At 54.0% G+C, this 26482-nt stretch overlaps 8 protein-coding genes and 1 non-coding gene across 9 annotated transcripts; 7 read left to right on the forward strand and 2 right to left on the reverse strand.

The window, feature by feature from the left end:
• Window positions 1-86: 86 nt before the first annotated feature.
• SCP_1201340 (5'-3' exoribonuclease 1) lies at window positions 87-7961 on the reverse strand (the record flags this gene model as incomplete). The annotated part of the gene is made up of 33 exons (XM_027763021.1): window positions 87-104; window positions 159-264; window positions 319-368; window positions 429-688; window positions 745-1169; window positions 1250-1383; window positions 1439-1654; window positions 1711-1845; window positions 1909-2021; window positions 2077-2176; window positions 2226-2285; window positions 2336-2483; window positions 2704-2979; window positions 3037-3234; window positions 3287-3579; window positions 3634-3767; window positions 3818-3863; window positions 3922-4215; window positions 4269-4519; window positions 4572-5216; window positions 5279-5423; window positions 5483-5604; window positions 5657-5810; window positions 5862-6340; window positions 6391-6570; window positions 6621-6865; window positions 6925-7237; window positions 7289-7567; window positions 7622-7660; window positions 7717-7772; window positions 7825-7841; window positions 7893-7903; window positions 7958-7961. 33 exons carry the CDS (start codon window positions 7959-7961, stop codon window positions 87-89), a joined length of 5946 nt encoding a protein of 1981 aa, XP_027618822.1.
• A 320-nt stretch (window positions 7962-8281) lies between these two features.
• SCP_1201350 (hypothetical protein) lies at window positions 8282-12112 on the forward strand (the record flags this gene model as incomplete). Its single annotated transcript, XM_027763022.1, has 8 exons — window positions 8282-8437; window positions 8488-8505; window positions 8558-8708; window positions 8763-8838; window positions 8898-10812; window positions 10860-11545; window positions 11593-11797; window positions 11855-12112. 8 exons carry the CDS (start codon window positions 8282-8284, stop codon window positions 12110-12112), a joined length of 3465 nt encoding a protein of 1154 aa, XP_027618823.1.
• A 287-nt stretch (window positions 12113-12399) lies between these two features.
• SCP_1201360 (hypothetical protein) lies at window positions 12400-14710 on the forward strand (the record flags this gene model as incomplete). Its single annotated transcript, XM_027763023.1, has 4 exons — window positions 12400-12861; window positions 12912-14137; window positions 14189-14402; window positions 14456-14710. 4 exons carry the CDS (start codon window positions 12400-12402, stop codon window positions 14708-14710), a joined length of 2157 nt encoding a protein of 718 aa, XP_027618824.1.
• A 566-nt stretch (window positions 14711-15276) lies between these two features.
• Window positions 15277-16061, forward strand: SCP_1201370 (hypothetical protein; the record flags this gene model as incomplete). The annotated part of the gene is made up of 5 exons (XM_027763024.1): window positions 15277-15311; window positions 15363-15491; window positions 15545-15615; window positions 15672-15880; window positions 15942-16061. 5 exons carry the CDS (start codon window positions 15277-15279, stop codon window positions 16059-16061), a joined length of 564 nt encoding a protein of 187 aa, XP_027618825.1.
• Window positions 16062-16949: 888 nt separating this feature from the next.
• Window positions 16950-17276, reverse strand: SCP_1201380 (hypothetical protein; the record flags this gene model as incomplete). The annotated part of the gene is made up of 2 exons (XM_027763025.1): window positions 16950-16993; window positions 17066-17276. The coding sequence occupies 2 exons, from the start codon at window positions 17274-17276 to the stop codon at window positions 16950-16952; spliced, it is 255 nt and encodes an 84-aa protein (XP_027618826.1).
• Window positions 17277-17740: 464 nt separating this feature from the next.
• Window positions 17741-18340, forward strand: SCP_1201390 (hypothetical protein; the record flags this gene model as incomplete). The annotated part of the gene is made up of 1 exon (XM_027763026.1): window positions 17741-18340. The coding sequence occupies one exon, from the start codon at window positions 17741-17743 to the stop codon at window positions 18338-18340; it is 600 nt and encodes a 199-aa protein (XP_027618827.1).
• A 174-nt stretch (window positions 18341-18514) lies between these two features.
• On the forward strand, window positions 18515-19361 carry SCP_1201400 (hypothetical protein; the record flags this gene model as incomplete). Its single annotated transcript, XM_027763027.1, has 3 exons — window positions 18515-18813; window positions 18875-19124; window positions 19179-19361. The coding sequence occupies 3 exons, from the start codon at window positions 18515-18517 to the stop codon at window positions 19359-19361; spliced, it is 732 nt and encodes a 243-aa protein (XP_027618828.1).
• Window positions 19362-20219: 858 nt separating this feature from the next.
• On the forward strand, window positions 20220-22177 carry SCP_1201410 (hypothetical protein; the record flags this gene model as incomplete). Its single annotated transcript, XM_027763028.1, has 2 exons — window positions 20220-20393; window positions 20576-22177. The coding sequence occupies 2 exons, from the start codon at window positions 20220-20222 to the stop codon at window positions 22175-22177; spliced, it is 1776 nt and encodes a 591-aa protein (XP_027618829.1).
• Window positions 22178-24886: 2709 nt separating this feature from the next.
• SCP_t1201420 lies at window positions 24887-24973 on the forward strand. Its single transcript is given in 2 exon segments — window positions 24887-24923; window positions 24938-24973. It is a non-coding gene; the product is annotated as a tRNA-Val (tRNA).
• Window positions 24974-26482: the final 1509 nt, after the last annotated feature.

The raw sequence follows: 26482 nt of genomic DNA on the forward strand, positions 1-26482 counted from the left end.
TGTATCATTTTTCTACACGCAGGTTTTCTTCTACGCTGCACTGCTGACTGGCAGCCCCGGTGCCCACGCCCGACCCTATTGGGATTTCATAACCACTCAACAGTCTGTGAGTGTCGTCAGTGGAGATCTGCCGCAATTCATGCGAGGGGTGAACTCACACTTGGTGGTTTGGACGAGATATCGTATGTCACGCGATTGATGCCCGCGACCTCATTCGTGATGCGAGAGGAGATCCTGCGGAGAACTTCGGCTGGGAAGACATACCTATGTGCAAAAACCGTGAGCATTCTACTCACAGCCAACGTACATAAGACATACCAATCTGCAGTCATGAAATCCTCCGACTGAACAGCACGGAGCGCGATCACCTTCATTCGGGCACCAGTCAGCAATTATTCTAAAAACCGGGCTAAGGACATTCTACAAACCTGCTCGTACGTGCGCTGATCGCCCATGACGCCGACAGCCTTGACCGGGAGGAGGACAGCAAACGCCTGGCTGATTTCGTTATACAGCCCAGCTTTGCGGATTTCCTCGATGTAAATGCTATCCGCGTGTTGGAGAATCTTGACCTGTTCGCGCGTGACAGGGCCGAGGATACGAATCGCCAAGCCAGGACCGGGGAACGGATGGCGCTGAACGAGGTGGTCCGGTATAGACAGCAGACGGCCCAGTGCGCGCACCTCGTCTAGCAGATGGCAACCTCTGTGAACACGCTGCATGGGGGTAGAACGGCGCGACTACCTTTGAACAGCTCCCGAAGGGGTTCGATTAGTTTGAGTTTCATATCTTTTAGCAGCCCGCCGACATTATGGTGCGTCTTAATGGTCGCGCTCGGGCCCTTGAAACTGATGCTCTCGATGACGTCGGGATAAAGCGTGCCCTGCAGCAGCCACTCGATCTTGCCCTTCACTGCGCCGCCTTGCGCCTCCTCCTTCTCTGCGGCCGCCTCTATCTTTGCCGCCTCCTCCTCGAATACGTTGATAAACGTGTTCCCGATGATCTGCCGCTTCTGCTCGGGTTCCTCCACGCCCGTGAGGCGGGAGAGGAAGAGGTCAGATGCGTCGACGACGGTCAGATTCACTCCGAGCGCTTTGTTCAGCATGTCGTGGACTTGCTGCGCCTCGTTGAGACGCAGGACGCCGTTGTCGACCATGATGGCGTGGAATCTCCGGGGTGACGCGGTCATGAGCACAGTAGGGGATAACAGAAGGGAGCACAGCAGGGGATAGCAGAAGGGAGCACTCACCTATCCCCAATGGCCTCGTGCATCAGTTTTGCAGCGACTGTGCTGTCCACACCACCGCTGACGGCTCCAATGACACGCCCTTTGGGACCACATATCTTCCGGATGCGCTCAATCTCCTTCTCGATGAACTCCTCCTGCACATGTCGTTAGGCCGTACTACTCAGAACACGAGAGGAGGGAGTACTGCACCATAGTCCAGTGAGTCTTGCATCCGCAAATGTTGAGGACAAACCGGGCGATCACTTCCTTCCCCTTTGGCGAGTGTGTTACCTCTGGGTGGAATTGGATGCCGTAGAATGGTTTCGAGTTGTGTGTGATGGCAGCGTATGGGGCGCTATCAGTGCGACCGATCACATGGAAATTGGGGGGCATCTGTGAGAGCTGGTCCCCATGCGACATCCACACCTGCCACACCCATCGAACCCACCGCATGCGCAAAGACAAGTAACTGCATAACATACCTGCATCTCGTCCCCCAGACCCTCGAATAGAGCGTCCGTGGCGCTATCTCCAGATTTGACAATTTGCACTTGAGCAAAGCCGTATTCGCGATGGTCACACTTGGAGACCTTTCCGTCCATGTTCCATGCCATCTCCTACTTGACAGCAGCTTGAGACATGGCCCTGGTATGAATGAAAGCGGAACGAATATGACCCACTTGGAGACCATAGCATATACCCAGGATCGGTAAGCCCAAGACATAGATACTGGGATCGGCATGGGGTGCATCTTTATCGTACACAGAGTAGGGAGACCCGGAAAGAATAATGCCTGCAGTATAAACACGCCGGATGAGCACAGGTCGGACTGGAAGGACTGCACTGGCCTTTAGGCTTGAATTTGAGGTCCTTAATCTTTTGTGTACATGGCATGAGCTCTGCGTAGACGTTGAGCTCTCGACATCTTCGTGTGATCAAATGACTGTACTGCAGACCGTTGTCAGTATCAATCTATGAGCATCGAGCTGGATCCAACCTGTGAGCCAAAGTCGAGAATGAGAATGGTGTCGAATTGATCGTGGGTTTCCGCCATGTCCTGGTACAGGCCTTAGCAGTTCAAAATTCTCCTGAACGGTATGTACTCACAACCTCTTGTCTTTTTCCAATCTCGGGTACTAACGGCAAAGAAAGGTGAAAGGTGTCTGGATATAGTGGACGTATACGATCGAATTTTTTATTCGAATAAGCGCCGTCGACGCGTTCACGCGACCGCGTCTCTGTCGGGTGAGTAGGCCTAGGAAAGCCAATGCAATACGATAGCGGTGCATCCTTACAATTACCTAACTACACGATAATTAGTCTACAATACTTGCTACAATGTTCCCCAGACCCTCAGATGAGCAAGAGGAGAAACCGTTGATCATGACGGTAGAGGAGGCGCGAAACTGCCTCGCCCTCGCCCACGAGACCCTCTCGCAGGAAGTCCTCGTCCCCGGTCAAAGTTGGGTGCAAACCCTCCTCGTCCGCGAACGTTCGGAAAGAAGCCTCCTCTGGGAGGACCAGGAGGGCCATGCGGACCACCTCTCGGAGAACCACCGCGGGGCACCAGAGGCTTCCCTCGTGTGCCGTTGGTCTGGAAGCCATTGGCTTGCTGCGGTGCAGCTTGCGAGGCATACCCATTCGGAGCGGGAAGCTGAACCACGGGGTTGCTGACAGGCGGGCCACCGCGTCCATTGGCGAATCCACCTCTGCCTCGGTTTGGGTTCGTCATGATTTGCATCGGACCGCCACTGGACTGAATGTCAGCACTCAAAATCTCTTACGATCTGAGTCCATTTTGTACGTACTTCGCCGGTCTGAATCCAGAAGCTGCCTGTTGACCAGGTGGTGGCTGAATAGTGGGATGAGGACCGAACCGTGGCTTGAACGGCGTGTTAGGCTTCTGCTGTGTCGGCGACTTGGGATTAGTCGAAGCAACGAACTGAGGATTAGTCAAGTTCAGACAGGACGTGAATTCGACCGTCGACCCTCGGTACACAGAGCACCTGACACCATATGGTGAGTCGTCAGTCAGCTCGACTACATATGCAGGCATACCGGTCTGCCAGAGTCGTTCCTGCCATGAACGCTGTATCCCAAACGACATCCATGGACTTCGCATTCATCCCGATCACCACGCCTTTGATGGACAGAGGTACCGCTCCAGAATCCTGAATCATGGTGACCCGGTCACCCAGTGCGAAATGCTGATTTTGCAGCCGATAGACTGCATGTGAGGGCTTGAGGACAGCTTGCCGTGGGATGCCTTTCACGATGACTTTCTTGATAGCAGACGCAGACTTGTTGGCGGCGAAGTGATCGGCAAGCCCTTCTATCTCCTTGACCGTGTCCTATATGGGATTATCAGTATAACCCATTGAGGGGATGCTATGATATGCACATGCCTTCTTCAGTTGATCGCAGAAGAGCGAGACGGGCTCGAAGTCGCGGATGCCCTTTGTGTAGAGCCAACTCCGCACTTCCTTCAATTTTGCATCCGCATTGGGACCGGGGAACACGTCGCTCGCCTTGGCCATCGCTGGGAATATATATCAGACACAATGTGAGCAGTCACAGGGACCGCCTTACCGTCACCCCCCCGGTCCAATGTGCGCATCACCTCCGGGTACTTCTCCTGATGAAGAGAACAATCAACACATGATCAATAGCAGCAAATACGACAAACAACTGGCCTTGTACTCCTGGATCAAGTTCACCGCCTTCTCGCTGAACTCCCAGTACCTGCCATCTTTGCGCGAGTAGTCGATCACCTTCAACCCCTTGGCTTCGAACTTCAAGCTGAGCCCGAGATTGCACTTCTGGTTGTCGGTGGTGAGGACCATGAAGCTGGACGTGATCTTCGATATCGCCCTCCCCGAGAGACCGACCATATCCGCGACCTTGAAGGACGGATAGTACCTGTTCGACAGACGGTTGTACACAATGCTCTTAAATTGGTCGTTCTCCGCCTTTTCAGATGGAAAAAACTACCGCCTAAAGCGTCAGTGCTACCATCCTAAGCGATGACAGAGACACTCACAGCTAGAACGACAGAGAGTGCATCTGCGGTCGTCCCGGAGACCTGTGCTGCCACGCCATAGGCATGCTCCCCAAGGAAGAAGACTTTGCTGCCCTCGGGGAAGTCTTCCGACAACGGAGGGGCATCTTTCTCTACATATCGAGGATCTTCCGAGACGACTTCGGACACGGTCATCTGCACTGCCTGCTCGGTCTCCTTGTCTGGGCCTTCGTAGTCTTTCACGAACGAACCATCATCCAGGCGCTTGAGTCCTACAGCACAGATGCGTCAGGACGCAACAGCACCCAGAGTGTGTGTCCTTACCCTTGAGCGGCCTGACGTGGACCAGCACTTCAATATGGCCTGTAATCACGCCGCACCTCTTGGAATAAAACTGCTCGATCCTATCTGCTCTGCTCTTCCACAACGAGACACCCTGCGGCGAGTGCGGGTTGGAGATGACCTTTGGTGGGCGGCCAGGGATTATCGCCGCCTTTTCGTATTTGAATAGCGAGTCAGACACGGCGCAGACCATGCCTTCCTGGAGGAATGGCCAGCTTACGAACGTCCGCTGACCGATCATCTCCCGCGCGATGTCCTCCGCCTTGCGGTGCTCGTGCACGTTCTCGACGTGAATCACCATCGACTTGTTGCGGCTCTCGGACCCGTGCACGTTTACGCCGTGGTAGCCGAGCGCGGCCGTATGCGGGAGGGTCTCCACTGATGGGAAGCCTGCTAGTGCCTCTGCTCCGAGGACCACGCCGTCGCAGAGCCCTTCGACGAGGTGGAGCCCATCCAGTGTAGGTAGGTCGAACGGTTCCATTAGGCATGTGCAGCGTTGAAGAGTAGGTAAAAATCCGGGCAACGATGATGGGTACACCATGGGTTCTCCAGGGTTGTACGTGAACTTCGTGCTTGTTCCAATCCCGTTGCGTCGCCTTTCCTCTACCGTGAGACGATGTTCTCGTGCTAGAGATATGGCGAAAGTTGAGCACATGGTGACGGAGGTTGGATGAAACACTTTTACTTACAAGCCATTGCATTCAGCAGTCGTCTCTCGTCGATGAAGGGAATCTTCACGATGGCTTCCCAATCTTGCTTCTTGCCATTCAGATCTTGTTCAAATTCTGCCGGGTAGAAGTCGAGGATCGGCGAATTTGGGTCATCCATGAGATCCTAGATGCCATCCACCGTAAGCCATGACAGCAGCTAAGCGTCCAACAACAATTACTGACCCTGTACGCTGGGGGAATAATATCTTTGCTGGCTGCGGGCAAGACACCCATCAGCTGTTCGAACGGTCGGAACGGTCTCCCCAGATCAAAAGAGAATGTCATCTGATCCACACCTCGCAGGTCTTTCTCGAATGTCAGTAAGGTAGCCCTTATCTCTTCTATATAATGACGGACCTGATATGCGGGGAGCGTAATGGTAGTTGTAGAACCAACTCCACGATGCCACGCCGCTGTAGTAGTAATGCATCACCCACTGCATGCCTTCTACGTAACGGTACCCAAGGTCGTGCATCTCCTGCGGGTTGTCGTAGGATATCTCCAGTTTACTCTTCGGGCAGTGTCAGCGAATTTGCTTCACTTGAGGAGTGGAGGGGCAAACCTTGTAATAGCCCCTCTTCCACTCATCCATCTTGTCTTTTATCGACATCTCATAACGCGCGTCGAAGTCACCCTCCTTGTCGTCTTTCATCACTTTCGCCTTCTCGTACTTGTTCAGTACTCGGTCAACGGCAGCCCGGCTCTCCTCGTCGTCCTCGTCTTCCCACTCATCGTTGTCGTCTTCGGTCTCTGGGGTCCCCTCACCGCTAGACCCGTTCTGTCCTTCAGGAAGGGGCTCTTCCAACTCACCGGGGAATCGCCATGTTACCAAATTCTGGTCCTCCTCGTCGTATTCATCCCACGTCAAAGAGAGGTGCAAATCCTGTGCGAGGGTGCTGATGAACTGACGCTCTCGAGCGGCAAATATGTTCGGCATCACAAGACGCGACTTCCGCGCATGCGCAGGGGAGGCCGGGCTTCTGTGCTCCAACACGAAACCCTTGACCTTGTCGAAGATCTCGCGTTGCGGCCTGGTCAAAACTACAAAGGCGGATAAGCTTTCGCTCACGAGCCGCTGAAGGTGGACGCACCCAATTTTGCACGCTTGCGCGCCAACTCCATCTCCTTCACATGTTTCGCTTGCTTGCCCTTGTACCAATTCAAGTCAGCGTACTCCTTCTCGAATACTTCTCGTTCCCACTCTGCCATTTCGTCTAATATTACCTGCAACCTTTTCGTGTTGATGACGCCACTCTCATTGAGGTATCCATCTGAACTCTATACGTTAGCAGGACGCGAACACATCGAAGGTCTATCCCACCTAGTGAAGGCAGCGCTTTCTTATACACGTCGAACAACTTCTCCAAGCCGTTCTCGTGGATGTGGAGATCAGGAAGATTTGGTAAGAAATCGTTGCCCACGAACACAGCGAGCAGAATGAAGTCGTCAATGACATGCTCTAGACTGTAATCAAACGGCAATACTGGTTCGATGTCGTGGAACTCCAGATCAAGGTATTCACGCATAAGCGTAAGATGCAGCAAATAAAAATTAATGGACTCGAGGCTTCAACAGCGTAAGTGCAGTTGTGAGTTGAGGAATGAACAGCTACTGAGTTGACACACCTCTGCTTCCCTTTACCCCTTTGGGGTCCGAACTTGACCTCTTCACGCAACAAACAGAAATGAGGGTCGTGGCTCAGAAGGCCCAGCATGATAAGATCCGCATCGAGTCCATACAGGCAGTGCCGCACGTTAGGATCATAGTCAGGCTGTGCCCTCGACAACCGAATGTACTCCATAATCTTGTGCTCGCCTTCACCCGGCACGTCGTGGCCTGACAACACAACAGTGACGTTCCGCCAATTGGAGTCTTCTGAAATCTTCTTGTTCACGAAGTAGCGAAGCTGTTCCGATACCTTCGCCATGAACTCCGTCCCTGACACGAAAGGTGAGAGCACGACGGAATGCGAGCGGCGAACGGACATACCTGGCGTGATGCAATTGCTATCAAACGCCTTTGTATCCGGCAACTTCTCCCCCTTGCTCTCGGCTTTCTCTTTCACTTCCCTTGCCTCCTTCGCCGTCCGGAACCTTCGACTCCGCTGTTGGTTCATCTTCGCACGCGGAGCAACACCATCAACAGCCATGAAGAACAGCTTCTTCGGTTTTATCTTGCTAAACAGGTGGTCCACGTATGCAAAAATGGACGTAAATATCTGCTCCTCAGATAAACGGAAGTGAGCATCTCCGTCGTTAGGATGTGAACCTAGACAGAAAGTATCGTGAGGGTTGCCACATGTAAGAACAAAACGGAGCGCACAGTTGTGAATGATCCCATTGAAATCGATGTAAAGATTGTCTTGGGAAACGGATGAACGAGGTGAGGGTGACAATCAGTCAAGAATGTGCACCTACCAAACTCAGGGATGTGATTCTCTTGAATCAGTTGGGAGGTCAACGGATAACGCTCCCTGTTATTTATTTTCAGTCCGTACCACGCAGCACGATTGCCTGTAGACTCACGAGATGTATCTGAAGAACTGCCGAACGAAGTGTTAATCCTCTGGAACGGAATATGACAAGCAAGTGACCTTGGGTATACCTGGACAGTGATGACTTGAGCTCGAACACCTATTGTTAAAAGTAAGTCACTCACCCATTCCGATGGCCTACGTGAGGAAACGTCAAATACGCTCGTTGAACAGTTGGCTCGTGTAGCAGCACCCGAGTGCAGTGGTGGTCTTGACGCGCGGTGAAAGTGCGAAATGAAGTAAATCGCCGCACACGCGGCAAGGTAAACCGAAATAATCATTTGTTCCATAAGGGGGTTATTGACAGAAATATTGAGCCCCACAGGCGCCCATAAGTGATGGACTCTGGAAATTACGTTCACGGGAATGCAGGTCACCATGCATTCTCCCAGGCCCAGCAGCCGAGAGTTATCTCTCCTCCGACAGTCTCCTCATCTTTAGCCATCATCATGGCGAAGAATGCCGAGAAGAACAACGAGAAGCTTTTCCCCATATTCCGCAAGAACCTGGCCGAGGGTGGGATTGGCGCCTACACGGCGACAGCGGAGAAGCTTGCGCTGTGGCTGAGCAAAGACAAGGCGTATTATCCGCAGGCGAGACCAATTGTGAGTGCCATCATACTGCGCTTTGGATCAATACCTAAGAGACGATGTAGATTGTGGACCTTCTCGAGGTGCGCGAATCGCGATAGTAGACGCACGCTCATGGCTCACGCATATGTCCAGGCTGCGTATTCAGCGGTACGTCGAAAGAATGAAAAGGGCCTAATGTCATACCACGTGTCGAAGGCACCGGACTTGTATGTTGCACCGTTCATGAAGATGGTTCGCACAATGTCGCCGTTCTACGCGTTCTTCTCGGAGGAGAAACTACAAGGTGAGCATGACTTCCTTAGATCCCGATGAGCTCTGACGCGAGTCGTCGACATAGCTCGCCTGCGGCCGCTTCTGCTGTGTGCCGGGTTAAACCCAGATGAGCTTGTCTCAAGGAGCCGGACTGCAAGTGGGTAGGTGATGCACCAAGTGTTTGCCTACGTAGCGAGATCTAATGCGCGACGGGTACAAGCTCGAGTGTCATACCCGTGGATGCTTCCCTGACGCCTGCACCGGCAGACAAGACCACTCCTGTACGCGTCTCTCCGACTAATGTTCAGATGGACATTTTTTCTGTACCGACGAATGTCTCTCCTGTCCCTGTCGATGCTTCCCCTGCACCGGCGAACGTCCCTCCGGCTTTTGCATCTGTGCATGGCACTTTGACTCCTACTCCGGTGAACGCGACCCTCAAAATCAAGCCGAAATTGAGGAAACGGTTCGCGCTCAACTACCTCCAGGCCGATTTGGAGGAATACGACGAGCACCGGATGGACTCGAGCTGCGCTTCATCGAGTCGGGAGCAGGTTGGTAAAGCTACACCCGAGCCTGTAACGGAACCAGCCAAGCAGTCCGGTCGCTCTGCTTCTGCCACCACAACATCACCAACTAGCGAGCGAGGTGGAGCGGCTGCCATCAATGAACCCAGGGATGTGACCATGGCAGAAAGGTGCAGTACTCCTACAGCTACGGTTTCGGTGGCCACTGCTTCTTCGCCCTTGGAGGCTGTACAGACGAAATCTGCATCTGCAGAGACTGTCGATTCAGGCGGTCCGCAGGTGAAATCCGACGTGCAGGTTTCACCCACTTGGCCCGCGAGTCCGGAGGTTCCAGTCACATCTCCTGGAACCGCCACGGGTGTGTCGAATGTGGGGACTTTGACCACTGCCATGATGAACACCAGCACGGAGAGCGACGGTCCCACACCCACACAATCAAGTCCTGCGCGTGAAATCCTCCAACCCTCGACTGCCCCCGCAACTGTCTCCCCTCGGCGGGCCTTCAGGATGGGCAAGAAGCCACGGAGAGGGCCTCCTGGCTTCAAGACGCTCCCTGTGCTCGTGCAGAACCCGAATGGCACGGTAACCGCCGTCGGGCACACCGGTCCTCCAGGCGCGAGTGCTAGCCCTAGTAAATCACCCGTGGCCCCTGGCAGTCCATCTGCTGAAGTGCAAGCGGCTGATGGGTTGCCAGACAAGCAACGGAAGGGGAAGCAGCGTGCTTCGGAACCTCTGGGTACGCTACCACCACCTGGTCATGCAGAACGGAACGAGCCAACGACTACAGATACTGAATCGCATCGTCGTGCGCCAACGCTGTTGCTGCCATTTGGAGGAGTTGGCACTTCGAGCCGAGTGGAACTCCCTGCCTTACTTGAATCCGAAATGGACATCTCGCAGAGCGTTTCGGTTGATCGGTCAAGACATGTTTCCGAGCAACCCGTAAAGCACGCCGAGGTAACGGAGAACCCTCTTACCGTGAAAAGCTCGGACCCTAATGTTGAAGCTACGCTTGAATGGAACGAGCAGTCTATGGAGATGGATGTGGCACCGAGCACTGTGCCAGAACCCACGGCGGAGACGCCGCAAGGCACTGCCGGAGCCGCTGGAGAAGAATCGATGACTTCTGCGGTTCTGGGACCATCGGCAGGTGTTGCTTCGTCGGATGAGAAGGCCAGTGTGGATGGGTCCCAGACCCAGCCTGACGGTGTTGTAGGTGCAGCTGAGGATAACTCTCCGCAGGTCCACCACAAATCGGACGCGGACGATATTTCTCACATGGGTGTTGATGTGTATCATCGACCCGCCGAACCATTTGCGGTCGCGAGATCCCTAGAGACTGTCGCTATCGCAGCGACGGACGGTGCCGCTGGCGATGCAAGGGATGTCACGGCGGAAGGCGCGCACGCCGACGCTCAGCCAGATGAACAAGGTAGTAGTCCATCTGACGAACAGGTGATTTCTCGAAATGGGACGGACAAATCTACATCGTCGAAGGCGGCGTCAACCGCCAAGATACAAGCGGAGGCATCGCCTGGTGTTGCTGGGAGCTCTGAACCTACCATCAGAGATATCCCCACAGAGGGCATGGAGTACATCTCTGTCCCGGTATGTCTGTTTCTTACTATTATTGTCCTTCCTAATTGCAGTGATAGGGGACGACGCCGATCCTCCACGCGGGCCTCAACGGCACTCCAGCTCCCTACGTCCCTGGGGACGCTGTCGCGACTGCGCATGTAGAGACGACTAAACAAGCAGGTGTACTCGCTAGGAGAAAGCGACCGCGGTCACCTTCCGCGTGTGCTTCTGACGTTGAGCGACCGCGACGGAAGTCAAGGACGATATCTCCAGTAAGATCGGTGGCTGCAGAACCCAGCGCCCTTGGTGGGAACGAATTAAGCGCTGACGCCACATCCTATTCGATCGCCACCACTGCTATGGACGTCGACCACAAAACAGTTACTATTCCGGATGAGCTTGCCTTATCAAATGGCGATGTCGAGCCAGCGGAAGCCGTTCGCGAGGACGCGCATGTTCAGGCTATTGTGCCATCTGGAAGACAGGACTCAGCTATGTCTTTGGAGAAAAGGGAAGTAAGGCCCACTGCCAAGCCGGAGGAATCATCCTCAATATCCATACCGCCAGCAATCGCGAAGATGATGGACGAAGTACCCTCCCACTCTCCGGAGAACGCGGCACCTGTCTTCGACTCGACTTCTAACGTAATCGTTTTGAACTGTTCCCGTGGGTCATCACCGCGAAACCTCAATCTCGAATTTCAGATTGATGGTGAAGAAGCTGCTGAACTTTCCCGATGGAAGGGGCGTTATCAGACGAAAGAGTGAGTACTATTTTCCCGACACGTCTAGTGTGGCTCATCTTTTGCAGCGATGTTTCGACGACCAAGTGCTTGTCTCTAACTTGCTATCAATTCTCCGAGCATCTAGCTCCAATAGGAGGCGACTCAGTGCCGAATTTTGAACAAATGGTTGTTGGAGCAACGCCGTCTCTTTGGCCACGCGACGGTCGGCTTTGGGCCGAACTGGACAATGGAGTGACACGAAAGTCACTACCCCTGTCGCCCCCATTTATGGTACGTCTGCAAGCTGTGATACTTCTCATGACAATGGTGTTGAATCTACTCTTGTAGCTCAGGTCGGACTTTCTCATTGATCTCAGTGGATTGGCGAAGCCGGGAAAGAACACGCTTTGCCTTCACCAGCTTGGCGACTACTCTGATTATGTCTTCGTACTCCATCTGCACAGTCCCACTGCACACCAGCTTGCGGAGCTCAAGCAGCGCCGGGATCGCGATGAAGAATGGTATTCGTATCTCCGCAGTTTCCGCAATATTCTTGAACTCCCTAGATTTCGCTGGCCCGACGAAATCTCTCCTACAACTACTTAGCATGTTTTACTCTACCGTAGCTTTCCTATGTTGTCGCCGTTGCTGTACATTGCTATGCCAATGCATCCACTGAACGTTGGACTGTCCTGACGATTTTGCCGGCGGCGTATGCACTTAGTACTGTAGTAGGTCGATATCTAATCAACTCATCATGATCTCGCCAGTGCGGCAGTACCGGCGACAGTCACGTCTTCGTCTTCTCTCCTTGTTTTGCTACTGTGTCAATGGGATGTACTGCTAGCTGTATCATTTTCGTCCGAGCAAGAGATTCCAACGGCTGCTTGTAAATGGCTGTGCCAAGATACACACCTCGCGGTCGGAAGCAGAGTGCAACTGCTTCGAACTCTCCGGAGCCTCCGCCGGCCGTTCATGGTACTAGTGCGGTCAGCGTAAACAGCTCTCTGCTCAGTCGACTGTCTCCGAGAAAATCCAGTCTCTTGTCTCGACTGGTTTCCGAGTCTGAGCCGCCGGTCCGTCCGAACAAGGGCGTGCGTCTGGTAGATCGCCTGTCTTCTTCTCCAGCGCGCAATGTTGTGGAGTTGGATGAGGGAGAGATCATTCCTACTGGTGCGGGGGGATATGCCGGAAGGGAGGGGAGCACGTCCGTGACAGAAGAAGGACAGCTGATCGAGCGTGGCTTCCCACAAATGCATAGACAGTCAAGCCGGCCGCTGTCCCTTCAAGTTCGACTGCAGACCAGACCGGAAGACCTAAAGGCACGCCTGGGGATAGATACATCAATCGAACAAGTACGTTTTCTTACTGTGCGAACGTAAACAGCACATAATGCAAATTGCAGGCTCCTTCCCCCTCAGAAGCCTGTTTGGAAGAAGGTGAGATGAACGACGACGTGCAGCAGCCCGAGCGAACCTCCTCACCAGCGTCCGAAGCTGCGGTGGACAGGCTGCTCGCGTCCGTGCTAGATTTAAGTGATATTACGCTCGCCACGGCATCCTCTGCTGTTTCGGAGCGCGCCGATCCTCGGCCCACCCATTCCCCCCGGTCTAATGCGTCTCCATCCACTGTAATCGAAGAGTGCCGCCGGCTGCTCCTCCCTCAGCTGATACAGAACGCGTGGATGCGCGAGTCTCATCTGGGTGCGGACGGCGACGCTATTGCCCAGCGTGCGGAGGACCTGCTCACGGAGGAGCGGTGCAAAGAGTTCATGGCGCTCGCGCAGGAGGTGCGCGCACAGATGCAGCGGCGGGAGCAGCTTGAACAGGAGGCGGAGAGAGGGGGGCCCTCTACGGGAACAAAAAGGCCGAGAGACGTGGATGTGCAGGGGAAGGAGGGTCCCGAGCGCGGTGCCAAGCTTCGGCGGGTTAGTACGCCGCACTCGGACGTCTCACACGCGCTGGGTGCCACTCGAGAGCCTGCCCCTCAATCCAGGTTGGGGCTTATCCATGACAGCGACAGCATCCCGAAGGCTCCTAGGGCGATGCTCGTCGATTCTTCTGTGCGTGCGGTGGAAGAGTATTTGGCGCGTATGCAAGTCTCAACTGTGAGCTCCGATCTGTCACAATCAGCTTCCTCTCGTGTTACCCCGACCCCCCCTTCCCTCACGACCATGGCCCCTACCCTTGGCACTGCACGCGTTCGAGACGTGCAAGTTCAAAATGGCGACACTGCCGCAGTCATGGATACTGTTAATGATGATGTCCCAACCCAATTTGCCTCACTTCCTGACTTGCCTCGCAATACTCCACCGAAATCCGACGATAATGATGGTGACATGCCAGAGCGCGAAGAGTCTCAGTCAACAGCGAAACCTGTATCGCAGCCGCCACCGCCCGCTGTCCACGAACCGCCTCCGTCAGATATTCAGATGGAATCATCACAGACCGAATCGCAAAATCCACCAGCAGGACCGCAAGATCTTCCACATCACCACTTAAACTCTGTGCCCGGTCTCTGGTCCGTCAATGTTGGTACGAAGGGACCGTCTATGTTCGAATTTGATATCAATATCGACGAGGAGGTCGCTGGTGCAGCTGAGCGCTGGGCCTGTCGGTATCAGGAATTCAGGTTCGTACTTTTCAAGTTGTACGACACTCATTTCACCTCATATGTCACCAGTCTCAACGACGCACATATCTCGGTGCATCTCCTCTGCCTCCCCGCCGAGGTGGTGGCCACAGCCAACCGGAAGCTGGACCCCGCGGCGTCTCCAAGAGATGTTGCACAGATGTTGTGGGACATCCCCACCGCGTGGCCCCAACCAGGCACCCTCATCGTGGAGATGAATGAGAGTCATCCACGGGGAGCGCACGTCTGGTTTTCAGAAGACATGGTCAGTCGTACTAGGTGATATCTTTGTCACTACAGCTGATTATTCCTCTGCAGGGTCCGACGAACGGTCCGCTGGACTTGACAGCCTGTTTGCACGCCGGCAGGAACACAGTCCGCCTCTTGCAGCTGGGCGATATGTCCGACCGTCTGTTCGTCGTGCATGCCGCCTTCCCTTCGTCGGAGGAGCGAGACCGAGCTGCGAAGCGCTGTGCGGGCAATCGCGATTGGGCGGACTTCTTTGCAAAGGCGTCGACGAGGCTGCGCCCCTCCAGCACTCCGACCGTTCCAGTTCCTGGTATTGCGTGGTGATCCATGTCGGGGCCAAGGGTATTTGGGTTGTATAGCAGGCATTACGATGCGATGGATCTTCATTTTTTTCTCATTTATTTTATTCTTTCGAGTATTAGCGGGCACTGCGATATGTAGTGGGGTTGTAGCTACGAAGGCATTTGACTCTCGGTAGTCGTGCGGCGCCGACGCGTTGTGTACGCGTTGTTTACGCGTACCGGCCCGGCAATACCCGGTGCAGCGCATGGCTCATATCGCGAATCTGCAGATTCCAACTCTCTGGTGGCGTTGTGCTCCGCCCTCTGTCGCTGTGCCTTTTTGGTCCTACTCATGCCCTAGCGTTGACTTTGACGGGATTTTCACCGATACCAACGGCCTACTGGACGACATACGCGGCCGAAATCTCTAGAGTGACTACGACACCGCTAAGATCGTGGCAATCGGCGCGTGGTTTGCTAGTAGATGCTGCTTGGACTATCGTCCTGTAACGCGACCCTCTGCTGCTTATTTTACCGCGGCGTTTGAGCACTGCTCTTTTGCGGAATTGTGGAAGGTAGAAGGAAGAAATGTACAATCATGCCTGGGTTATGTTCCTTGCTCTATTTGCAGCAACCGTTTTACAGTGCGTACTGTAAGTTTCCTACCGCAGTTATTCCTCTTGACGGCGATCCAGAATTCTGGTGACGTTTTCAACCCCGTTCATTCGGGTTATCTACTTCTTGGAGACGTTGGCGTTTGGAGGCGTCAGATTTGGCTTGTGGGGATACTGTTATCTCAGCGACAACGTTTGCTCACCGAAGAGGTACGAAGGTCGTTCTACACTTTCCGCGTATATCGAATTAATTGTGGCTTTAGTCTTGGATACACCTTAAAGCCCGAGTTCTCTGAAGCGGTTTTGATGCAAACTCTGATCCTTATTCCTATTTGTGAGTCGCCAATATGTCAAAATTTCACTGGGCATACTCATTAATATGTTATGTAGCTGCCGGAATATCCATTTTGGCTCTGCTCTGCCTATTTCCGCTGCTGTGTTTTCCGAGATTGCGATACTACCCCCACCCGATCTTCTTCTTGCTGACGCTACTCGCCTGCCTCACGAGCCTCGCAGCGTTCATCGTCATGCTTGTCGTTTTTGCGACGGTGCTGTCAAGGCTCCATGCGGTCGGTTACACGGCGTCCTTCGGGCCTGCAGTCCGTGTTCCCCGCTCTTTTCTGGGTGACATGAACGCTGATTTGCTACGGTGTGGAACAGATATGGATGGAGCTTTCTGCGGCTATTGTCCTCGTCCTTGTCGCCTTCAACGCGGGCTGCGGAACGTGTTTGGGCGGTAGGTTCGGGCGAAACCCGTCGTATCTGCCCTACAACTACTAGGGCCTCTCAGCGGAACGCCAGCAGGCTCCGCGTGCTATCGTTATCATGGATTTATTCGGGTTTTTTTCGCTATCGATCTGTCGTGTTTTTGGTCTTCTTGGACCAGATCGTCAGCAGGGAAGTTGTAGAGGTCTTTCAGCTGTGTAAGTAATTAGTTTCTGCTGGTACGGGTATTGTAGATGATGAAGATGTGATTCGATACCGTTACGGCGTTCGATAAAACTGTAGACACTTCTTTCCTTTCTTCGCTGTTAAAGACCTTCTGGAAGCCGCGAAGCCCCGGGTGACCCACCTAGAGCATGACATTGACTTTTCGATAATCTACATCGTGATGCTCGTAGACGCTCCGTAAGGTCAGGGTCAAGCTTCCACACTGTTCAGGATACGCGAAGTCAAATTCTGGGGCGCACACTTAGTTTGGAGATACTTCCCTCAGTAGTGTTCAATCATAGGAGCAGTCACTGTGTGCCCGGAAGTTGGTGAAAAGCCCGAACTTCGTTCACTAGATATCTTCGGAGGTATTACTACTTTACATATGGAATGTCACTAGGTTTTCGAGGGTCTACTATCTTGTTTCACCAATTTTCTCGGTGAGCGAAAGCGGTAAAAATCACCCAGAAAATGTCCGATTTCACTACCTTGCGTCGAAAGGCGAGTCGTGAGAACCCGGTTGTTTATTGTTGATTTCTACTAGGTTCCGCTCAATCACTGAATTCACTACCAGAAACATTGAATATAGATTCAATTCCAGTACATATATACAGATCTAGAGTTCCGGTAATATATAGCAATGAACACATACATCCTACGCTCCCTCGTAATTTGTGAAACAACGTCTGCCTAAAACCACGTCCGCCTAAAACCATGTCTGCCTAAAACCATGTCCGCCTAAAACCGCGCTCTGCGCTGCACAACAGAGCCGTCTGCTGGGACTGGCATAGGATGACATCAGAATACCGTAGCAAGGCCGGGAGGTCACTCGTTGCGTCAAAATTTGCACATACCTGTCTGTTGTTTGCCATGGTAAGGATTGAACCTTCCCCAGAGAGCAAGCCATGGAGCCCAGCAGACGAGACAACACCAGAGATCAATTTGACTAAGCCAGTCCAGATTAGCCGGCCCGAGCAGAGCGCTGGAAAGTGCAAAGCTAGAGACAGTGTTGAGCGATGCCAGCGCACGACGAAGCTCGACGACGCCATGTTGAAACTTGAACATTTAGGGCAGGGTTGATTGGACTTGGTAGTTTAACGCAACAGAAAATCACCAACAAGTAGGTGGTGAATTCCCGAACCGTTTCGACGCGGATCGTCGTTGGTGAATTTCACTACCATTCTCGGTGGATCAGAAATCAGGGGAAATCACATCCAAATCACTATCCACTAATTAATGCCGAAGTTTATTGGTGAAAGGCGGTTTTCACCGAATAAGTTCAGACAGTTCACCACTTCTCAGGCACACAGTGAGTCATCACACGGGATGAAGATCGTCTGTTCCCGTCTCGTTGACCTAGTTCTCAACTTGAACGTCAATTGATACGCTGTCAAGGATAACATAAGTTCACGCCGTGCCCTTCTGCTACTGGATCAGGCAGTCCTCTTCCTCCTTGCTACACTTCGCAATGGTTATAAGGACGAATATGACTCGTACACTGGCTGTCCCTGCTCACTTCGACGTGCACCATGCCCGCGAGTCTCACAGAATCCCATCCTTGTCTCCCCGCCAAGCTACTCGACAGTTTCAAATCCGATCCCCTCATCGGCTCCAACACCATCATCTATGACAAGGCGATCGAAACATTCCGTGCCAGCGTCATCACTTCCGAAGTGGTGCTGCGCGCTGAGGCTCTCTACAAGAGCCCTCCTGCAGCCCTGACGCGCGGACTGACAGTGAAAGGAATGGAGGGGGCGAGTTACCTCCATCTCGCCGTCGCCCGCGGTGACATCCCCCTCACATACGAGTGCCTCCGCCTCGGCGTCGGCGTGGACATCTCGGACATGTGCGGCAGGACACCGCTCCTCCTCGCGACAGAGATGATTGCAAATACAGTGGAATCGCAGGCCGCTGGGAGGGACGGAGCCAACAACAAGGCCGCGGAGACCCGCGCTCGCCTCGTCCGTATCGCGACGCTGCTGATTGAGCAGCATGCCGAGCTGTATGTCGCTCAGCGTGGCGGCGGCGACTCCATCTTCGGATACGCCTTCAATACCCTCCAGTGGCCCTTGATCGAGCTACTCCTGCGCCACGGTGCACAACCGGTGAAACTGAACGTGGCACCTTAGCTGCAGAATCAGACGGAAATACGTCGCCTTATGTCTCTTTTGGAGACCACGAAGCCTATCGTGCCGCGTCCACCGCGTCCTTGCCCCTGCTGGTCCGGCAAGCTGCTCGTCGATTGCCACGCCAGTAAACAGCCATACCCTCTTGACTTCCTGTGCTTTTGCGGCTCGCCGAAAATGTTCCGGAAATGCTGCCAGCGGAGGAAGTTCGCGACGGTAGAAGTGTGGGACGTACAGCTTCGGCAGATTATCATCCTCAATGAACTGCCGGGCGTCGTATATCCGCACTGCAAGGAGGCTCAGGATGCGATCAATACCCACATGTCACGGAACTTTAACGGCAGGGTACCAATGACGCTGGAGCAGCGCGATGCGTGGTGTCGGACGCGGGACTGTGGGGCAGACCTGTTGCTGAAGAAGGGGTACGCTGATCCTGCCTTCGTGTTTGCCTTGAAGGAGGTAGAATTCGCACCGAAGTGCGTGTCTAGTGGCTGAATTCGGAGTTCGATCCAACTAATCTTGTGATATCCTCTGAAGGCCTTGGGAGAAGACATTGAGCAAGACAGAATGCCAGACCCGCGCTGACTTGTGGAATGCTGCCGTGGACCGTTATATTGCGGCGAAAACGGACCCGCGTCCGACCAAAGAAATCGAAGTTTTCTCGAAACTTGGCTTGGACGGAGGTCCTCTGTTCAAGCGCTGCGAGAATGAGACTTGCGGGATAATAGTGGGCTTTGGTGTTGATTCCGAGTTCTGTGAGCTGAAACGATGCGGTGCCTGCAAGAAGGTACGATACGGAATGATTCTTCTGAGCGCTTCTCCGGTCTGACCGACATGTCAGACGTACTACTGCAGCCCGGAGTGTCAGAAAGAGGACTGGAAGCAACACAAGAAAGATTGCAAAGGTCCCGAACACACCATGCAGATGCTACCCTCCCAGGAGGCATACTGCGACTTCATGAAACGTATGATCAGCGTGTCTTGGGAGTTGTGCCGGGAGATATCAGAGGAGAGCAAATCCTGAATACCAGGAACTCGCAATTGCGACTTGCATCGGTTTGAACTTGTACATTCGGCTTATAGGGCAGCACTGCTTGCTGTGTGACTCTGATGTTTTTGCTTTGACCTTACTGCATTTGATTCCGCCCATTTCTTGTAGCAGCGAGATGCTTCCGGGATGATACCTCCGTGCAGTATCGTACGATCATGTCCCATCGATCCGAAATCGCATGGAACATTCTATCATACAGCAGCCCGTGCAACCGGGGACCTGGGGAAGCAGGCAGCGCGGATGGATGAACCGAAAGTTGCGTGCTCTGTCGCTGGGAGAGTCGGGACCGTTATTCGCCCGTGATCAGTCATGTTGTCAGAGACATGATGGTGCGATGACATCCGTATGACTTATCCACCGAGTTGCACCGACATTCCCCTTTGCGCTGCAGGTGATCTGGGTCCCCGAGAGTTTTTGGCTAATTTTGTGAGGTGGATAACTCCTAGTCATGACTCCAAAGGAGGAAAGCTCTGCCAGAACACGCTCAAGCTTTTCCGCTAGAACATTTCGAGCGATGTGTGGCTATTGTTCGGAGACGCTGCGGAATGAATGGAGTCACTGAGTGAGGATGATTGACGGAAGTGAATCATAAAGAGCGTCGAGGGAAACGTGCGGCAGGAGTAAGACGCGATATTACGTAATTATCCGGGAACGGCTGTTTCCGGGCTGGAGTCGACGCGACGCGCTCAGCCTTACCTATCACCGCGTCTCTTCCTCTCACACGTTCTCGACCACATCGCGCTCGTCGTTCCCCTCAATCAGCTTCCTACTTCTTATTTCCTGCTCGTCGTCCGTACACTTATACTGGTCGTCTACACGCGCCACGCAGTCATGGCAACTCCCTCGTCGTCCACCACGACGCCCTCACCGCAACTTAGGTTCCTCCAGACCAGCGCGGCCGCCCCTCCTGTCGCCGCCAACATAAATACGACTGTCACCGCGAACGACAAGGAGGAGAGAGACCGAGCTGTGGAGAAATTCCTCGCTCGAGCTGAGATCGCGAAGGTTGGTGCTCATTTTTCCCATCGGCGGAGCGCCGACTGCGCGTTGGGAAATTCGCGACGAAGCGTCGTCCATCGCGCGTTCACCGTATTGTGGTGCAGATTTTTTTTTCTCGCGTCGTGTGCCCGTTCTCGTTAGGTTTTTGGTGCCGGAAAACCGATCGCTCATCACCCCTGTTCCTGCAGCTCACCCGCGGGCTGCGTACCCGGCTCTCGTATGCCTCATACAAGGCAACGCACAACGTGGCGCACAACACGCTGCCGGATCTTGAGGCGCAGTCGCAAAGCCAAGGCGCGAACACACGCAACGCGCAAGGCAGGACCGCGGGCAACTACTACAATAATCCCGCGACGCAAGGCAACAGCGCGATGTCGCCCGGCACGTCGGCGAGGGCAGCACCGCGTAAGGGTTCGATGGCGCCGCCACCACCCGTGACAGCATCTGCGACGCAGAGTCTGTTCGCGTCGATATTGGCGCCGCCGCCGGCGAAGCGCCCGCGCACTATCCATAATCCCCAAGATCCGCCAGTACCGGCGCCGACACGGATGACCGGTGCGCCTTCTCCTCTGCACAAAAGCTCGAAGACGCGAGTAGCAGAGGGATCGCAGGCGAAGTCAAAGGCGCGGAAGCCGGCCAGAGGTAAAGGGAAGGGAAAAGAACACGCGAACGCGCCGGCCAGGGCGGCTGCAGCGAATAGTGCAGAGGTGGACGTGGACATGCAGGTGGCGGCGACGCTCACCTCGCTGATGCTGTCGCGCCAGTCCATCCCTACGAACGCGTCGTCCCCGCGGTCGAGCCTCTCGGCTGGGTCGGATGCAGGTTCGACACAGTCGTTCTCACAATACGCGCAGAGCTCAGCACGGACGGTCACGGCTGCGGCGTCCACGTCGGCGCAAGGACGGCAGAGCACGCCTGCGCCGGGTGGAAGACAGCGGCGCGAGCTGTCGCGCGACAGAGGGCGTGGCGAGGGGCAGTTGACGCCGAAGCCGCTGCACCGTGTGGTCAGTCGCGTCGGCGCCTCGGACACACCACATCAGCCGAGTGACACTGAGGCGGCGGATCTCATGCTCTTTCTAGCTACATCGCCGTCCCCAGTGCGCCCGGCAGTCACTCGGGATGCAAGGGACGTCGCATTTCGCGGGCTGGGAGGAAGTTCCTTGAAAGGACGCGCGTTGTTCTCATCCCTTAGCGGAAATCCCTCGCTGGACGCACAAAGGCCTCTCCGCAGGGAAGACACTGGTAGCTTTGCATCCAGCATTACAGCCGTCAATGACTATCCGGACGCGATACCTGGTGAAGGCGCGAATAGGAAATTATCGCGCTCACCGCCTCCGAAATTGGGCGTGTCGCAGGGTACTGATAGCAGTTTTCTGGATGTACCAATGGAGCCCACTATTACACCCCCAACACCCACCGACCACACCGCAGTACAGTTGCTTCCAGCCCCACAATCGCCCTTTCAGGAAGATCGCTCACGTACGACCAGGAGCCCTACCTTCACGGACCGCCCGTCATCTGCAGCACTCAGACCCGGCTTTCCTCCGCCCGACGGCAAGAAAGTCGCCTCGCCTCCGCCCTTCTACATAAGCGACTTTGTAAACGTGTCGCCTTCACCTGCCGCGGGTGCGGGACCACAATCAAGGCATGGTACAAGCCTCTCGGTGGACATTGGTGGGCGGCGATTATTCGACGACTCCCGTGGGCTGAACGGTTCTGGAAGGCGTACAGATAGTGCTACGGGGCGCAGAAGCGGATTGGGGACCGGAATTGATCTGGTCAAGAGCTGAAGTTGAATTTGCGCATGGACGCTCGCATGTAAAACCATTCCTTCCCTGCCTCTCCCTGTCCATATTCGCCCCATAACCTCATCTGTATCCGGTGCTTTTCCCGCGTCCTGGCAAGGTGGAAGAACTCATTGTGTACAACGCCATCCATTCCCTGTAGCATCAGCCGCCGACCGCTCGACGCATTGGGCCCCCTAATAATTATTCGACTCGCGAGACGCCTGCACGCGTCGTATCATGATTAACTACTCATGAATGCATACACCGTGTGCGCACGCACGCTATTTATCGGATCATGTGTACTGGCCCAAGATGTTGGACGGTCTCCCTGTAGCCGGTCTTGTCTCTGTCGTGTTGTCGGTCGTCCTCTGTCTGTTTCACTGTCATTGCTTCCTGCCACTTGATGTCGCTGTGCCTATGCGTTCGTCCCTTTCCTTCGCGACCCGTTGACCAGTTTTCGTTTCTTCTGCTTCGCAATGTCTAATTAACGTCTTCTACTGGTGACGTGGCATTCAATCCCAGTTTACGTGCTTGGATTCATTACCCATTCTATTCACCCGTCGACACTCGCATTTCGTTCAGCCCTGGCTGTCCTCTCTTTTGGTTAATTTTTCTTCCGTATGTGCACGTCTGTGAGTAGTCACATTCGTCCTACGCTAGTGCTACTTGTCTCTTCCTTCTCGCTGTGTAGTAAATCTCTAATAAACAATGCTTGTCGCCAATTTATTGTGCGGCTAGTTGTGAAGGATACCGTCGGAAACGACGGCTATCTCGACTCTTCCGCTCGAAGGAGCAAGTGAGGGTAGTAAGCAAGGACGAAAACTAACCAGTGCAGTCACCGACCTAACACAGGGGAGTTGAGGCGTATTCCAGCTGCGATCCTGCATAATAATCCCTGTACGACTCGGCGATTAACGTGACCACGGAAAGGCCACGCCGAGGACCACGATGTTTATTCTACTCACAGAAGGACCTACATGGACCAACAACATCTTCAGGGCAAAGCATTCGCGGAGGTATCGAAATCACCTTGTTCCCTGGAACTATTCTACGAGATCCCTGCTCCGAGAAAATCGAGAACATGTAGAACCCTAGAGGAGTCTAGACGTGACTGCGCGCTAGATTGTATTCACCTTGCCAATTCATCGCCCCCATTCAATGGCGTTACACAGGATATTTGTTCAACTCGCAACTATCCAGTAAAAGTTTATCTGAAGTCCCTTCATAGGACCTCTCCGTTTGTCCGTCCGTTTGTCCATTCATCCGCCATGATCCGCTGACGTTCCTGATATTGTATTTCGTTGATCAGGCCTTGCAAACGTTTTTGCTACTCGCCACAGTGGACGACCACGGTACCTACGTTATATCCAGCCCAGAGGATCCGCTTGGTAGCTCGGCGACATATGTAATCTCCAACTGCTCGATTTCAAGAAACGCGGCGCTGGCTTGCGCTACTTTGTCCTCGGATACAGTAAACAGTTGTTGAGGTAGGGGAGGTTCCTCCTCTTCAATTTACGCGCAAATTTCTCATGCGGTCGGGGATCCTGACAGTCCTGACTGGGACCATGACCACCGCCCCAACCATTGGGTATGTTCCGTGGTCTAAGGGTTATGAGGTCTGCTTCACCATTGACGTGCGTCTCAGATAAGTGTGGGCGCTAAATTCAACGGGGCGAGCGCTGTGATGTGATGGGACTTTCCCCTCATCCTCTTCTTGCCTGAACCTCTGCACGCACATCCTAACTGACCTGTTTACAGCCTGTACCGTGCCAGGACACGTCGACAAATGCGGACCCGTGCTGCGCCAGGATGCGTTGACGAGCCAGGACACGCCGACGAGCACCACAAACCTAGCATACAATGACGAACCTACCCCGCGAGCACGAGCACGACTCAGAGTGTCATCGGACCACCCACTCCGTGCACGCCAGCGAGTGTCGTGTAGAACGGCCGCGAGCGTGAACAACCGGGACCACCGCGTCACAGGCGCTCGGCGTTGTGGAGCGCCTCCGAGGAGTGCCACCTGGCCCTCCCCCACGCTCTCCCCCATCTACCTTCCATTCCCCCAGGAATACGTCAGCAGGCGTTGACGAGCACGACCAGTCCAACGCTAAAGTGCGCGCAGTGCCATACGCATGTCCACTAACTGACGCGGCGGGCATTTTCGCGACCGACGTGATCGTCTGGTTCTTGGAGGGCGGGCGCGTCCCTACAACCGCGTGAATAGCTCGGTGTTCAGGCACCCGGACGAAGTAGGCGCCATCACGCTGCAGTCGTTACCGCACTGACGATCGCGTGAGCAGACCGCGATCATTTGCGAGGCGGGCAGCAACATCATGTACACGAAGCTGCTGCGCGCCTCGAGGTGCTCGGTATGTAGAAGGGCGACGCCGTGTCCATGCACCTGTCTACGACCTGGTACACCGCCACTACCTTCCTCGTCTGTGCGCGCATGACGACTACGTCGTGTTCAGCGGCACCTTCCGGGGAATTGACCGCGGAGCTCACAGAGGATTGCGGGGGGTCCTTGTGCTCACATCCGGCAAGGGTCGTGGCGGTGACTTCGTTGAGGGAGGCATTTGCCAGGATGGGGAGGAACTGGGGGAGCTTATTTATGGGCCCATTGGGAGACCGTGGGTGTGTGTGCAAATGGTGGGAAAGCTGGAGTCCCCAGGTCCTTTAGGATAGGCTGTCCTTGTAGTACTTGCACCAGGTTCCGTGGTCTAATGGTTATGACGTCTGCTTCACAGGCTTGTTCCAGGTCGCTGAAGGCTCCCGGTTCGAGCCCGGGCGGAGCCATGAAAACGTGTTTTGTGATTTTTTTATCTTTTATCAAAGGTTTTGGATTGTATTTTCCTATCGGGACCTCCATGAGGTCACAAACTGAGTTTTCAATGAATGATTATACAGTGAAATCATTCATGTCTGTCAAAATCCCCAGAAAGGGGTAGATAAATGGTGAGCATGGGAGTCTGCAATAGTGCAACTTGAAGGCTTGATATATGAATGGGTGGAAGGCTGGGTGATGTTACAACGCTCCCCACTTGTGGCGCGTCTTTTCTTTTTCTTTTCCTTGTTCCCTTTACGATACCAGACCACGTGATCCAACACGTGACTCATTGGAGCGCAACCTCCGATTCTTTACCCAGATGTCCAGAACCCCTAGTCAAGGGTTACACCGGATCCAACTCCGGACCTTCTTCTTATCGCGCATGCAAGACGTGCATGTACGCCTCATCTTTACCTCGTTCTGATACACGACTCGTTATCCCCATTAGTACTGATTGTCTCTCACGACCTTACTCAGCTTTCTCATACATATTACTTCCTCGCTGTTACCTTGCCCAGATATCGTTTCACCTTATCTAGCCAATGAACGATCTCGCATTACTGCGTAGTACTGCGGATACCTTTTGTATAAGTAAACGACCTTGTCGAGCTGGATCCCCATCTCGACCTGGTTACCATTAAACCAGCTTTTCACTTGCCTTTTGACTAAGATCGACCGTCAGTAGCAGACAGCTACTACGAGTCATAAGAACGAACTCTGATTGACCTTCAGTGCGAGGACATCGCCAGAAGTGTCACTTGAACGGACTCGTGTCTTAGACTAAGACCTTGTCTCGTGACGACTCGACTAGACGCTCGTGTTTCGCTGCCGCGTAACATTAGGTCGAGATCTTATTACTCTCTGTGACTTCCTAGAGTCTAACAACGAACTACCGACCGGACCGAACCTTGAAGACTGAACGATACACCCGATTCGATTGCTAAAGCACCGTTTGAGATTACTCTGTAATCGAGGTAGCTGAAGGGATAGACTGATCACTCATCTTCGGAGAGGGGTCTGTCCGAGAGACCAATAGGCCGAGGAGGCTGAGGTAATCACTCGAGCAATCAGCAAATAGGTGTACCAGTTTGAAGACAGAAGACACTCTACGGGCTTGTTAGCCGACGACGAACGAACCCACTTAGTTAAGGACGGTGTGCAGTCTACGTGTAGACGTAGGCCACACAGGGGAATTTATCCACGCTGGATTTGAACTTTATCAACCCGACTGCTCTTCCCAAGCAATACATCGATCTCCTCCCATCTCAGGCAGAGTGGGACGCACAGAGGAACGTACACGTTTTAAACGGACGACCTTTACTCATCAGACCAGATCAACACATTGATCACCCAAGTGGTGACTACGAAGCAGGCCTACCCCATAATGTTGGAGGGCTCGTACTATCACACATCGCAGACAGCGGCATACCTATCTCTTATCCAGGAGAAAGACCAGACGCCCCTTGGAACCTCCCTGT

This window comes from Sparassis crispa (assembly GCF_003851025.1).
Source record: "Sparassis crispa DNA, contig_000010F, whole genome shotgun sequence".
In the NCBI taxonomy this organism is placed as follows: Eukaryota; Fungi; Basidiomycota; class Agaricomycetes; order Polyporales; family Sparassidaceae; genus Sparassis; species Sparassis crispa.